Source organism: Toxorhynchites rutilus, chromosome 3 (genome assembly GCF_029784135.1).
Source record: "Toxorhynchites rutilus septentrionalis strain SRP chromosome 3, ASM2978413v1, whole genome shotgun sequence".
Taxonomy (NCBI): Eukaryota; Metazoa; Arthropoda; class Insecta; order Diptera; family Culicidae; genus Toxorhynchites; species Toxorhynchites rutilus.
Genome location: NC_073746.1, coordinates 258,352,822 through 258,366,059, shown reverse-complemented (window position 1 = coordinate 258,366,059; position 13,238 = coordinate 258,352,822). Strand labels below are relative to the sequence as shown.

The 13,238-nt window shown below is 42.6% G+C and overlaps 1 protein-coding gene across 1 annotated transcript; it reads right to left on the bottom strand.

Moving 5' to 3' along the window:
• Positions 1-10,541: 10,541 nt before the first annotated feature.
• Positions 10,542-11,436, bottom strand: LOC129774159 (uncharacterized). Its single transcript, XM_055777854.1, has 2 exons — positions 11,130-11,436; positions 10,542-11,059 (listed from the first exon to the last, which is right to left on the bottom strand). The coding sequence occupies exons 1-2, from the start codon at positions 11,434-11,436 to the stop codon at positions 10,542-10,544; spliced, it is 825 nt and encodes a 274-aa protein (XP_055633829.1).
• Between the last annotated feature and the right edge of the window lie 1,802 nt (positions 11,437-13,238).

Below are 13,238 nucleotides of genomic sequence, written 5' to 3'. Positions count from 1 at the left end.
GAAGTGATAAGTAATCACAACCAGCGGGAGGGAGAAGTCCTCCACTGCGGGCGCTGTGATCGTGTGCCGTTCCTCGTCATCGTATTGTGGTGCGATACACCATTGCTGTTGTGCCAAGCGATCATCACGTGGTTCGATTGGAGCACCGTTACAAATCATCCGCACCGTGCGCTTCAAGTATTTTAGTTTATATATATATTAGGTTAAGGAATTAAAAAAAAAAAGAAAAAGTATAATTGTATATCTGCCATAATGGCAGAGTGCGATCCTCTTGATATGGACATTGAATCTGATGTTTCCTCCTCACTAACTACTGGGAAGTCGCTTAAACGCGTTCCCCCCTCAGACGATGTCTTTTCAGAGGAAGAGTTAATCAACCTCAACAAGCCCCCTTCAAGAAAATTGGCAAACTTTTCCACTTCGCCCCCTCAATCTCCCGCTCCCGCTTCCGATTATCTCCCGAACTTGCCTCCCAGCCCAACTGTTCCCGCTCCCGCTCAACAATCGACCTCGTCCTCCCCCTCAGTTGTCCCCTCTCCGCGTGTCAAGGTCTATCCAGAAGATGCATCTGGATCTGGCCCATGGGTTGTTTTCTTCCGGCCAAAACCCAACGGGAAATCGCTCAACGTCATTCAGATCATGAAAGATCTGACAAAAAATTATTCCTCCGTGGTCGAAATTAGAAAGGTTCGACCGAACAAACTGCGTGTTGTCGTGGCTGATCGGAAGCAAGCTAACGAGATTGTTGTCGACAATAGGTTCGTACTAGAATATCGCGTCTATGTGCCCTGCCATAACGTAGAAATTTCGGGGGTGATCACAGAAACGGGTCTGACGAGCGCATTAATAAAAGAGGGAGATGGCAGATTTAAAAAGCTCCCTTTGACGAAAGTTAAAATTTTGGACTGCCATCAATTAGGAAAAGTGTCCCAGGAAGAGGGAAAAACAAAATTCACGCCGTCCGACTCGTTTCGAGTAACTTTTGCTGGTTCCGCCCTCCCTGACTACGTTATGGTGGACAAATTGAGGCTTCCGCTGCGTCTCTTCGTGCCAAAGCCCATGACTTGCAACAAATGCAAGTCAGTTGGTCACACAGCAGACTACTGCGCCAACAAGGAGCGCTGTGCCACTTGCGGAGAGCAACATGTGGGCAAATCCTGCAGTGCGACTGAGCATAAGTGTCCATATTGCGGGGGGACCCCACATGAGCTCTCAGCTTGTGAAAATTACAAGAGTCGCTGGGAGAAACAGAAGCGCTCTTTAAAGGAACGCTCGAAACGCACTTTTGCGGAAATTTTAAAGGGCGCTTCTCCACAGGCCCAACAACAACAACATCCAATCTCCTCACACAATATCTTTTCCACGTTGCCAGTTGACGAAATGGAAGCGGACACAGCTCACGGGGGTACACCGTTTATTTCCCAAGGGAATCCCCGGCGCAAAAATGTGACCACTCCCAAAATTCAATCACAAGTCCCTCCGGTGATATCCCCTGTTAGCTTGCCTAAAAAAACGAGTGCAGCGGACAAGCAAAATCAGGTTCCTCCTGGCTTCCGTGGGAATAGTTCACCTTCGAACGACCCAGCACTCGAGGGGACATCAAAAACCCCAACTGTCCCTATTTTTCCGTCCAGCTCAACTTCCCAATCGGGATTTATAAAGTTGTCTGACCTTTTGGATCAAATCTTCAAGTGTTTTAACGTTTCCGACTCCATCAGAACCATTGTCATTTCAATGCTTCCAGTATTAAAGACAATTTTGCAACAATTGATGCAAACATGGCCCCTCCTTGCAATGATTATCTCTCTTGATGTTTAATTCAAATAGAGAGGTCGGAGATATCACTGTTTTACAGTGGAATTGTCGTAGTCTTATCCCTAAATTGGATACATTCAAATTTTTAATTCATAAGTTCAATTGTGATGTTTTTGCTCTGTCCGAAACTTGGCTTTCTTCGCGAGATGATCTCTCTTTCCATGATTTCAATATTGTACGCTTGGACCGTGATGACAGATACGGAGGGGTGCTATTGGGGATCAATAAGTGCCACTCATTTTTTCGAATTAACCTTCCACCTATTGGAGGGATTGAAGCTGTTGCTTGTCATGCAAACATCAGAGGCAAAGACCTCTGTATTGTCAGCTTGTATTGGCCTCCGAGAGCTGCGGTTAGCCGCAAGCAACTTGTTGACATGTGCTCACTCCTTCCTGAGCCACGATTGATCTTGGGAGACTTCAACTCTCACGGAACTGCCTGGGGGGAACAGTACGACGACAATCGTTCATTGTTGATATATGACCTTTGTAACAGCTTCAATATGACCGTTTTGAACACTGGGGAAACAACACGTGTACCTAAACCTCCTGCTAACCCAAGTGCTCTTGACCTCTCGCTTTGCTCGAATTCACTATCGTTAGATTGCAAGTGGGATGTAATCCAGGACCCCAACGGTAGTGATCACTTGCCAATCAAAATTTCCATCACCATTGGGTCGAATTCTTCTGAATCTATAAACATGGCATATGACCTCACAAGACACATTGACTGGAAAAAATATGCGGACGCGATTGCTCTAGCCATCAATTCCAGAGATGGTTTGCCTCCATTGGAGGAGTATAACTTCCTTTCTCGTTTGATCTATGACAGCGCAGTTCGCGCTCAAACGAAACCCAATCCAGGTTCCACCATTTTCCGAAGGCCTCCCAATCTATGGTGGGATAGCCAATGTTCCAAGCTTTATGTAGAAAAATCGAATGCATTTAAAGCTTTTCGGAAACGTGGTACTCCTGAAAATTTTCAAACGTATTTAGCCCTTGAGAATCAGTTCAAAAATTTGATCAAAGGGAAAAAACGTGCTTATTGGCGAAATTTCGTGGGAGGTTTGTCACGAGAAACGTCAATGAAAAAATTATGGAAAGTGGCTCGAAACATGAGAAATCGCTCTTCATCCAATGAAAGCGAGGAATATTCACATCGATGGATCTTTAATTTTGCACGAAAGGTTTGTCCTGATTCAGCTCCTGTGCAAAAATTTGTTCGAGATATACCACAAGATAGGTGCGATCTTGATTCCGAGTTTTCGATGGTAGAATTCTCTCTTGCTCTCCTTTCATGTAACAATTCTGCTCCGGGATCGGATAGAATTAAGTTCAACTTGCTGAAAAATCTCCCTGATGTGGCGAAACATCGCTTGTTGAACTTATTCAATCGGTTTCTGGAGCATAATATTGTTCCAGATGATTGGAGACAAGTACGAGTTATAGCTATTCAAAAACCCGGAAAACCCGCGTCCGACTTCAATTCGTACCGCCCAATAGCAATGCTGTCTTGTATACGGAAATTGTTGGAGGAAATGATCTTGTTTCGCCTTGATCGATGGGTTGAAACGAATGGCCTACTCTCAGATACACAATATGGGTTCCGCAGGGGCAAGGGGACGAATGATTGTCTTGCGTTGCTTTCTTCAGAAATTCAATTGGCTTACGCCGAAAAAAAACAAATGGCTTCAGTATTCTTGGACATAAAGGGGGCCTTTGATTCTGTTTCAATAGAGGTCCTGTCAGACAAATTACACTCTCGGGGTCTGCCGCCTCTATTGAATAATATGTTATATAACTTGCTTTGTGAGAAACATTTGAATTTTTCTCACGGGGATTCGACAGTAAGTCGGGTCTCCTACATGGGACTCCCCCAGGGCTCATGTTTAAGCCCCCTTTTGTACAACTTCTATGTAAGCGACATCGACAAATGCCTTACACAAAATTGCAACCTAAGACAACTTGCAGATGATGGAGTGGTGTCTGTCGTAGGATCAAACGAATCCGAACTGCAAGGACCCTTACAAGATACTTTGAACAATTTTTCAACCTGGGCCATTGGGCTAGGGATCGAATTCTCCACGGAGAAAACAGAGATGGTGGTTTTTTCTAGGAAGCATAGACCAGCAAAACCAAAGCTTCAACTTTTGGGTAAACCGATCACTCATGCTATGTCTTTCAAGTATCTTGGGGTCTGGTTCGACTCCAAATGTACTTGGGGGGCCCATATTAGGTATCTGAGTAAAAAATGCCAACAAAGAATAAACTTTCTCCGTACAATTACCGGCACCTGGTGGGGAGCCCATCCCGAAGATCTTCTAATGTTGTATCGAACAACTATTCTCTCAGTGATGGAGTATGGCAGTTTCTGTTTTCAATCAGCTGCCAAAACACACCTCATTAAACTCGAGCGAATTCAGTATCTTTGTCTCCGTATTGCGTTGGGATGTATGCCCTCAACGCATACCATGAGTCTCGAGGTTTTGGCAGGCGTACTCCCACTAAAAGATCGCTTCAATTTATTATCTCTTCGGTTCTTCATTCGGTGTAAGGTTATGAACCCATTGGTGATCGGAAATTTTGAGCAGCTGATCGAGCTAAATTTTCATTCTGGATTCATGAGCTCATATCATGAATTCGTCTCCATGCAGGTTGATTCTTCTTCGTATATTCCCAACCGTGTTTGTTTTCCTGACTACATCAATTCCTCTGTACATTTTGATCTGTCCATGATGCAGGATATCCATGGAATTCCAGATTATCATCGATCGGGGATCGTTCCTACGATTTTCGAAGCAAAGTATGGGCGTGTCAATTGTGATAATATGTACTTTACTGATGGGTCCTCTATGAATGAGTCCACAGGATTTGGAGTGTTCAACAAATTTTTTAGCACCTCACACAGTCTTCAGTATCCTTGCTCAGTGTATATTGCTGAATTGGCAGCAATACACTGGGCGCTGGACAGCGTCGCCTCACGACCTGTTGAACACTATCACATTGTAACGGATAGTCTTAGCTCTGTCGAAGCTATCCGTTCAGTGAGGCCGGAAAAGCACTCGCCGTACTTCCTTGAGAGAATACGAGAAATTTTGAGTGCTTTATCCAGACGCTGTTATGTCATTACCTTTGTCTGGGTCCCTTCTCATTGCTCAATTCCGGGTAATGAGAGGGCTGACTCATTAGCAAAGGTAGGTGCGATTGAAGGCGAAATTTATCAGCGTCAAATCGCCTTCAATGAATTTTATTCTTTAGTTCGTAAAAATACCATCGTTAACTGGCAACGCAAATGGAACGAAGATGAATTGGGCCGGTGGCTCCACTCAATTATCCCTAAGGTTAGCCTCAATCCGTGGTTCAAAAGTCTGGAATTGAGTCGGGACTTTATTCGCACCTTCTCCCGACTCATGTCCAATCACTGTTCGTTAGACGCGCTGCTTTTTCGTTTTAATCTTGCCGACAGCAATCTCTGCGGTTGTGGCCATGGTTACCACGATATCGAACACGTTGTTTGGTCGTGCGAGTTGTATCTTGTCGCCAGATCGAATTTAGAAAACTCCCTTCGGGCTGGAGGAAAGCAGTCCAATGTGCCGGTGAGAGATGTGTTGGCTCGGTTAGACCTTGATTACATGTCCCAAATATATGTTTTCCTTAAAGCTATCGATCTTCGAGTGTGATTGTTCATACATCCTTTTCCCCTCCTTTTCGTCCTTCGCGAGCTATCGGTTCCCTTCCTACTAACATTAGAATAAGTTAAATTGTAAATACATATTAGATGTAAGGATAGTTTTAAGAATTGAGTGTGAAGTGTCAGTGTGAATGAGAATGTGAATGTGAATGTGAGTGCGAGTGTAAACACACATCTCCTTACATCCCATCCTTTTCCTAATGAAAATGTGTCACCCTTCTAAACTCGAGTCGACCGCGAGTAATCGGTTTCCTATTTCATTAACCATAGAATTAAGGAAACAACATGTTGATATATGCTAGTTGAAATATAGTTAAGAGTTTGGCTCCATTAAACTTATGTAACTGAGCCTGTAAAAATAAACGGATTAATAAAAAAAAAAAAAAATTAAACTAACTATCAAACAATTGAAAAATCTCAACCCCTATCCTAACGGAAATACCCACTTCTGATTGGTCGAAATTGACGACACATGCGGCAGTTCCCTAACAGAGACATCAAAACCAAGCTGCCTAGGGGAAATCGGCATTGCAAATACATGGAAGTAGGGGGAGCTTTTGCTCCCGCCGAGATGTGTTCCCAAACAGAGCCATCAAAACCAAGCTGCCTGATGGAAATCGGCATTGCAAATACATGAAAGTCGGGGGCATTTTTATATTGCAAGTAGGAAGAGTGATACGAATAATTCTAGCAAATAAAATTTAAATTTGGAACTTTAATGTTGGTTGCTTCGTGTAACTCTATATCAATGTCCGATCGTGTATTGTGAAAAATTTAGTACAAGGGTAGGTGTTAAATTGTATACAAGCCGTTGTGTTAACCCTTTCCCGTACAACATAGAGTCTCACTACATATAGTACATATAGTATTAGGTATTGTTAGTCCAATTAAAATTCGCATAGGGTTGAATAAACAATCAGAAAGTAAAAATTATAAAAGAAAATAACCTTTCCCATTTCAAATATATTTTCGCTATATTAAAGTAACATGTTTTTACTAATAAGAAAAATTGATAATTGTGTTTGGTATTAATAATTATATTATATTACATTGGTGATTTTTTTTTCTTTATTTCATAGAGGGCGGTTCTCATCATGTCTCGTTCCACTTCGGTATCCTTTATCTGATACGCACCATCCAACGACTGTTTATCATCCTTCTGTCATCATCGCCCGTTAAATACTGGTGGAACGAACAAACAATACCCAACAACCAAACAAAACGACCCTTTTCAGATCCACCTAATCATTATCAAAGAGTTTAACGATGTAATTATCCAAAATCAACAGATAACCTAACGAAATCCTACGTCAATTATGCGGTCGTGTCTCGGACACAACCCTCCTGTGACTTTTTTATATTAATTTTGATTTTATTCATATTAACTTTTGATATTTACAAAGTTCATACAGGCTAAGTGATACCTAATGGTTTTCATCTTTGTTATAACGTTTTTTCAATAATTGTCAATTATTTAATTTTGAAATTAATTATGTTTCTGATAATGATGAGGAATATAAAATTATTAATAAAAAGAAAGCTACCTACTTAATCTAACTTAACCTACTGTGATCTTATTTTGTACACGCTGGAGTCTCAGCCTGTGAGTCATGACACATCCCTTCCATACCGGGACCGCGTATTCTATCGCTGGATAGATTACTTGTTTGTAGACAGCCAACTGTTCAGAAGTTCAGTTTTGAAGTTCTACATATAAGCGGGTACAAAGACCGGACAAGTATGTTGCATTTTAAAATTATTTTATTTCCATGAGACCTGAAGATCAGTTGTCTGTCTAGCGTGAGTCCTAAGTAAACTACCTCTGCGGACCACTGAATTATCGAGCCGCCAAGCCGAATTCTGCAATCAGCAGCCGGGATAAGTTTTGGCGATTTTGAATGTGGAAACAAAATGGCCTGAGTCTTTGCCACATTGACAATAATTTTCCAACTAAGATAGTAATCAGCTAAAGCATCCAGACCTCCCTGTAACCTACGGGTGAGTGCACGTATAACACGACCTTCGTACATGATGGCAGTATCATCCGCGAATTGAGACAAAACACCACCACCTGGAAGAGGTGGGATGTCCGATGTATATATATTGTACAGGATAGGACCAAGGATGCTTTCTTGAGGCACTCCTGCGGGGATATCGAAGGTTTGAGAAAAAGTGTTATGCAGAGACATCTGGAATGCTCTGTTGGAAAGGTAGCTTCGGACGATTTTTATTAGGTACATTGGAAAATTGTGTTGACTCAGCTTGTACACCAGACCATCATGCCACACATTGTCAAACGCTTTTTCAATGTCCAAGAGCGCCATTGCTGTCGTCTTGGACACCGACTTGTTCCGCTGAATTAAGTTGGTAACTCGCGAGAGTTGATGGATGGTGTACCTTCCTTTGCGGAAACCAACCTGTTCTTCCAGGAAGACGCCATTCTCATCAGCGAAGAATAGAATTCGGCTATGTATTGATCTTTCGAAAAGCTTAGAAAGGGCAGAGAGTAAGTTGATGGGTCGATAACTTTTAGGAACAGAAGGATCTTTCCCCGGCTTAAGGACTGGGATCACTTTTGCTAACTTCCACATTGAAGTAGCAAAGCTCCATGCATCTGTTGTATATTTTAGCTACAAAAGCAAAAGAGGTTCGACTCAAGTGCTTGAGCTCGATGTTGAAAGTACTGTCAAAACCAGGGGCCTTCATATTCTTAGATCTAAGAGCAAAACCCATCAGCTCATCCACTGTAACCTTTGCTTCCACTGGAACTAAACTGTCGGAATAATCAATAATGGCGACTCCTTCAGTAACCGAACGTTCATGTGGACTATTAATGTGTCTCCCTTAATTGTGTGACATCACAAACTGTTGCCCCAGCGCATTCACTTTTTCAATGGGTGTGATTGGAAGATGACCCACACCTGCATCTTCGGACGAGACAAGTGGAGGGATTGGCTTGGATTTTTTCTTTAGGATTTTCGTCATGGACCAAAATGGGTTAGAGGAATTGGGGAATTGGGGGAATTTGACGAATTTTTTGTTTAAAATCCCTATTTCAAAGATCTTGAATCCTCTCCTGGAATACCCTAGTGATGCTATTGGACATGATATTTCTGTATCGGTCACCAGTCCTCTGATATAGACGACGGAAAATGTTTCGCAGACGCATGAGGTGTTTAATGGTGCTGTCTATTACGAGAGAGGTACTCACCTGATGTTGATGCACCGGGACCGCATTGCTGCGAGCGATGTTGATCGCCCGCTGGAGGGATTCCAGCGCCTGGTCAATCTCCTCTGAAGAATCCAAAGGATGATCAATATCGATATTGTCGTCGACGATTCTCTGGAATTCGCTCCAGTTGGCGCGGTGATAATTCCTTCGAGGTAGGCTGGCCACCGTATCAGCAGAAGCTCCCAGTTTCAGCACCACTGGGTAATGATCGGATGATAACTCCTGAAAGACGATCGGATCCTCAGAGATGGCCATGTTTGTCAGTTTGTAGAATGGAATGAACTCCTGATTTAGAAATTCTGGTTGGACTATCTGGGGCCAGGATATTATAATGGCCGATCTCCAAATCCTCTGCAAGGATGATCCCGTTCCGGTTACGCCTTCGATTACCCCACATCTCATGCCGAGAATTCAGATCACCTGCAACAATGTACTTCGCCCGTCGCCGCGTCAGCTTGGCCAAGTCGTTTCGTAGCTGAGCGGCCGTACCATCCCTAATGGTAACTTGCTTAGGACAGTACGCCGCAATGATGGTGATTGGCCCAAGCGATGTGCAAATCTCGACTCCGATGGCTTCGATTGTTTTAAGTTGAAAGTTCGGCAGCATGCGATAGTTGATGTTCCGCCTCACAGCAACAGCCACTCCTCCTCTATCTGCATTAGTTCTATCTAGTCTCAAGACTGCCGTAATCTCGCGAAGTGACGCAAACGCCAGAGAGAGAAATTTTCAGTACGAGACTTTTCGCAAAATTGCATTATAATCAGCACACGCGTACATTACGAAAATCTGATCTGTACAAATTGTGTACAATTGATGGAAAAACATTGCCATCGGCTCGATTTTTGAAAAAATGCAGTTTTATTTAAGCTATGTTACCAACGCAAGTTTGTTGTGAACAGCAAATTTTAATCGCTGTTTCCACAACCGATTGGCGTTCATCCATCAAAGTATGGGAGAATCTGTTTCCAAATATTTTCTACAACATTTCACCGTTGAGTGGAGCATGAGGTAGCATCAGAGAGAATAGTTCAACACATTTTCCGTCTTTGTAGCGTGTGTCGAACGGGCCAACGTAGTTGAGAGCCCGATTGTAACAACTATGGACAGCATCTTCTATTCCAATCCAAAATGCAATTGTAAACATCCGTGTTGAATAAGATGATTCCGTCCGAAATTATCCGATGTAAAGCAAATACAGTTTACGCGAGGATGTTCTGAGTTTTGTTATAAGATGCGTTTCGATGGAGATTTTAGACATTACCCTTCGATCAACTCTCAGCTTCAATTCATCCGAAAAAGACATTGAGCAAGTGAGGTAAGTGAACATCGTCAAGATGCTTTATCCCTGATGTTGTTATTTGATATTTGTTGTCCCTTCTCGTTCATTCTATGCCATCAAGAAGGATTAAAATCATATCGCATCAGATTCCAAATTACGTCACATTATAAGGGAAGTGGCGCTTGCGCCACATCACAGTGGAAATGGCGCTTACGCCATTCCGTTTTCAAGCTTTTACGGGGTCATTTTTCCACATTTCTATAAAACTTCGCAGTCGTTTGAAAGGATTTGATATTCTTTATCGATTTATAACATAAAAAGTAAAATGTCAATTTTGGCGCTTGCGTCACTTTGCGAGATCACGGCAGAAGAGCCGGAACTCCGAAAGATAGATATTGTTTTCCGCTTTGAGGCGAGTCTCGGTGATGATGGCTACGTCAATGTTTATATTGTTCAGAAAATCGAGTAGCTTGACGTGCTTACTTCTCAGCGAGCAAGCGTTCCAGTTTGCAATGCGGATAACTTCACGGGACATATTTCTTGATCAGAGATAATACAGCTTGGAGCTGTTCGGTTTGTGTCTTGCAGGTACGCATTATGATAATAACCTCTGATACCAACGTTAGTAATTCCTGCGATGTGAACATGTCGGAGGAAATACCAGATGCAACATCTGCGTATGATAATGTTGGGGCAGGCGAGTATCGTTGCATCGGCTGGGCGGCAGCAGCTGCGAGGCGGGGCTGGGCTGAACGACGGAGAGTATCCGTTAGGTTGGAAGAATTCGCAGGAGTGAAGTTACTGGAGCGCTGATTGTTAAGAGGAAGTGGTGCTAAATCAGTGACCTGTCGGCGATGTTGGAGAGCGGGAAACTCAGCTTCTGAGTTGATCGGTGGAGTGCGAACGTTGCGCTTGCGTCCGGGCTGGTTAGAAGTTGTCGCTTTCAGACGGATGGAAATGAACTCAGCCCGCTTGGGGCAGGCCCGATTTGAGGTGCCATGATCACCACCACAGTTAACACATTTCAAAACGCTGTCATCAACTAAGCCACAGGACGCAGTGATCCCTAGCACATTTACCACAGCGAGGCTGCATATGGCAGTTTTCGGTACCGTGCCCGAACCTTTGACAGTTCGTGCACAGCGTGACGTCTCGGTGCTGGGGACGATACGGTTCCCATGACACAATCATTCGGAACAAATCCTTAATGTTCTTGAGTGCACTGATATTTGTGGTGCCCTTGGTAAAATGCACTAGAAACAACTGATTCCTAAAGGTTATGTTTTCAATTGAGCGACGAGTCATTGGATAAACATTAAGCGGTGTCAATCCATTATTCAATAACTCGGGTTTCACCTCATCCGTGCTGAAAGGCACCAGTCCACGCAGAACCACCTTGAATGGCTTCGTTGATGGCATGTCATGGGTGTAAAACTGCACACCTCCAGTTGTCAGGTGTGCCCCGACTTTTTTGTATTCGTCTAGGTTGGAGCATACTATTTTGATGCCCACACTGCACAGCTTGAATCGCGGGCGAAGGTTTTGTTGAGAGAGTCCGGATTCTAGTTTTCGATGTCCGTGCAAGATGTGAAGAGCGGGGGAACGCGCTCTTTCTTGGCGAGGACAACGTCACTTCCACTCTCCTCCGGTAACACCGAGAAATTATTGCTCTGGAGGAGCCGATTTGCTACTTCCTCCGCTGGGACAGCGGATTGCGTTCGGGCCTTTTTCGAAGGGCCACCGGTGGTTGCTGCGCTCTAACGGTGACGTCCCATATTCTTATTTTTGGTGATATCCACCAAGCACGCTAAAGCGTGTGATGTTGAATCGATTTCCAATGTGCAGAAGAACGAATAAAAACAAACAAAAAAAAACTTTGACTTTTACAGTAAGCTAGAGCGAAAACAGAACACGTGTTGTCAACGCGAGCGTAACACCCAAACTGATGATAGTTTGTTGGGTTTAAACTTTTCAGTTCATTCGCCTCTAAAATTTCCCCTTCGTTGGTCGTCGATAAGTTGCTCGTCATTGACAGCTCTGTTCGGGCACGGCTTACAGAGACAAGGCTAGCTACTCCGGATCTGTCATTTTTTAGTGACGTCATCTGAGTCGTTGAAGTAAACAATGTGTTCTTATTTTTTATTTTTCGTGCTTCGTATGTTTGTGCGTTGATAATATAGTTGATTTTATTTAACACCATGAATAATTTGATGAAACATTTATCCACAAAGAACATAATTCTCGGTTTTTCGGAAAGCGAAAGAATCTCTTTTTTGGTCCGATAATGTCATTTTCATAATTTATACACCCGCTCACAGCGCATTGAACCATTTTCGATTTTTCATTTCAGGAACATTTACGCGTAAGTCGGAAAACAAAATACAACTGGCGACTGTTTACACTGACAACTCGGATGACGTCATCAAAAAAAATGTTTACTCGCTAAAGAACTAGCCTTGTCTCTGTAAGCCGTGTGTTCGGGTAAGCACACAAATAGACAGAATAAATGTATGGGAAAATAGAAACGTCTAGAGTTTTCATGAATTTTAACCATTTACAAACCAGGGGATTCTAATGTATAGCATATTAAACAAATCTTAGGGAATTACCGATTCGTTTAGTATGTAAATCGCCAAAATCCGTTCACGGCAAAAATAGTTATTAACGTTAACTTTATTTCATAAAAACGTGACCTGTTTTCTGATTTGGCACCCTTAATGAAAGACGTAGTTCTACGTCAAAAACTACAGGAGATAATTTAATGGACCAAGTTTTCCTATGTTTATAATGTTGGAGGAAATACCGATCAACTGCCTCTCCACTTTGGACTCGAAATTATGAGAGTAGGGTAAATGATCTTGGTTTGTCCAATTTGGGGTGTTTTTACGCAACTAGTAAATGCAAATCGATTTTTCTTCATGAAAATCACACATAATCGATACGAGTTTAGGTTTGTTGAAAAGCCCCAAGTCTCTAGTTGCTAATACTACCATAAGGTGTTGAAATTATTCAAATTTTTATGTTTGTTAACGATTTTCCTTAAAGAAGAATTATGATCATGGTTTGACCACCTCTGATCATGGTTTGCCCAAAAAAATGATCATGGTTTGTCCGGTTTTAGAAATCACCATTTTTGAATGAAAACATTCGAATTCACAATTAGATGTTGCATTTATCATTGCTTGAGTTTACTGTCATCATATTGATTCATTCATAATTTA

Bases quoted from the DNA above. Each gene is read 5' to 3' on its own strand.
- LOC129774159 (XM_055777854.1), bottom strand. From the start codon at position 11,436: ATGCCATCAACGAAGCCATTCAAGGTGGTTCTGCGTGGACTGGTGCCT. The intron at 11,060-11,129 runs GTACCGAAAACT...CCTGTGGCTTAG, and splicing joins CTGTCAAAGGTTCGGGCACG to TTGATGACAGCGTTTTGAAA.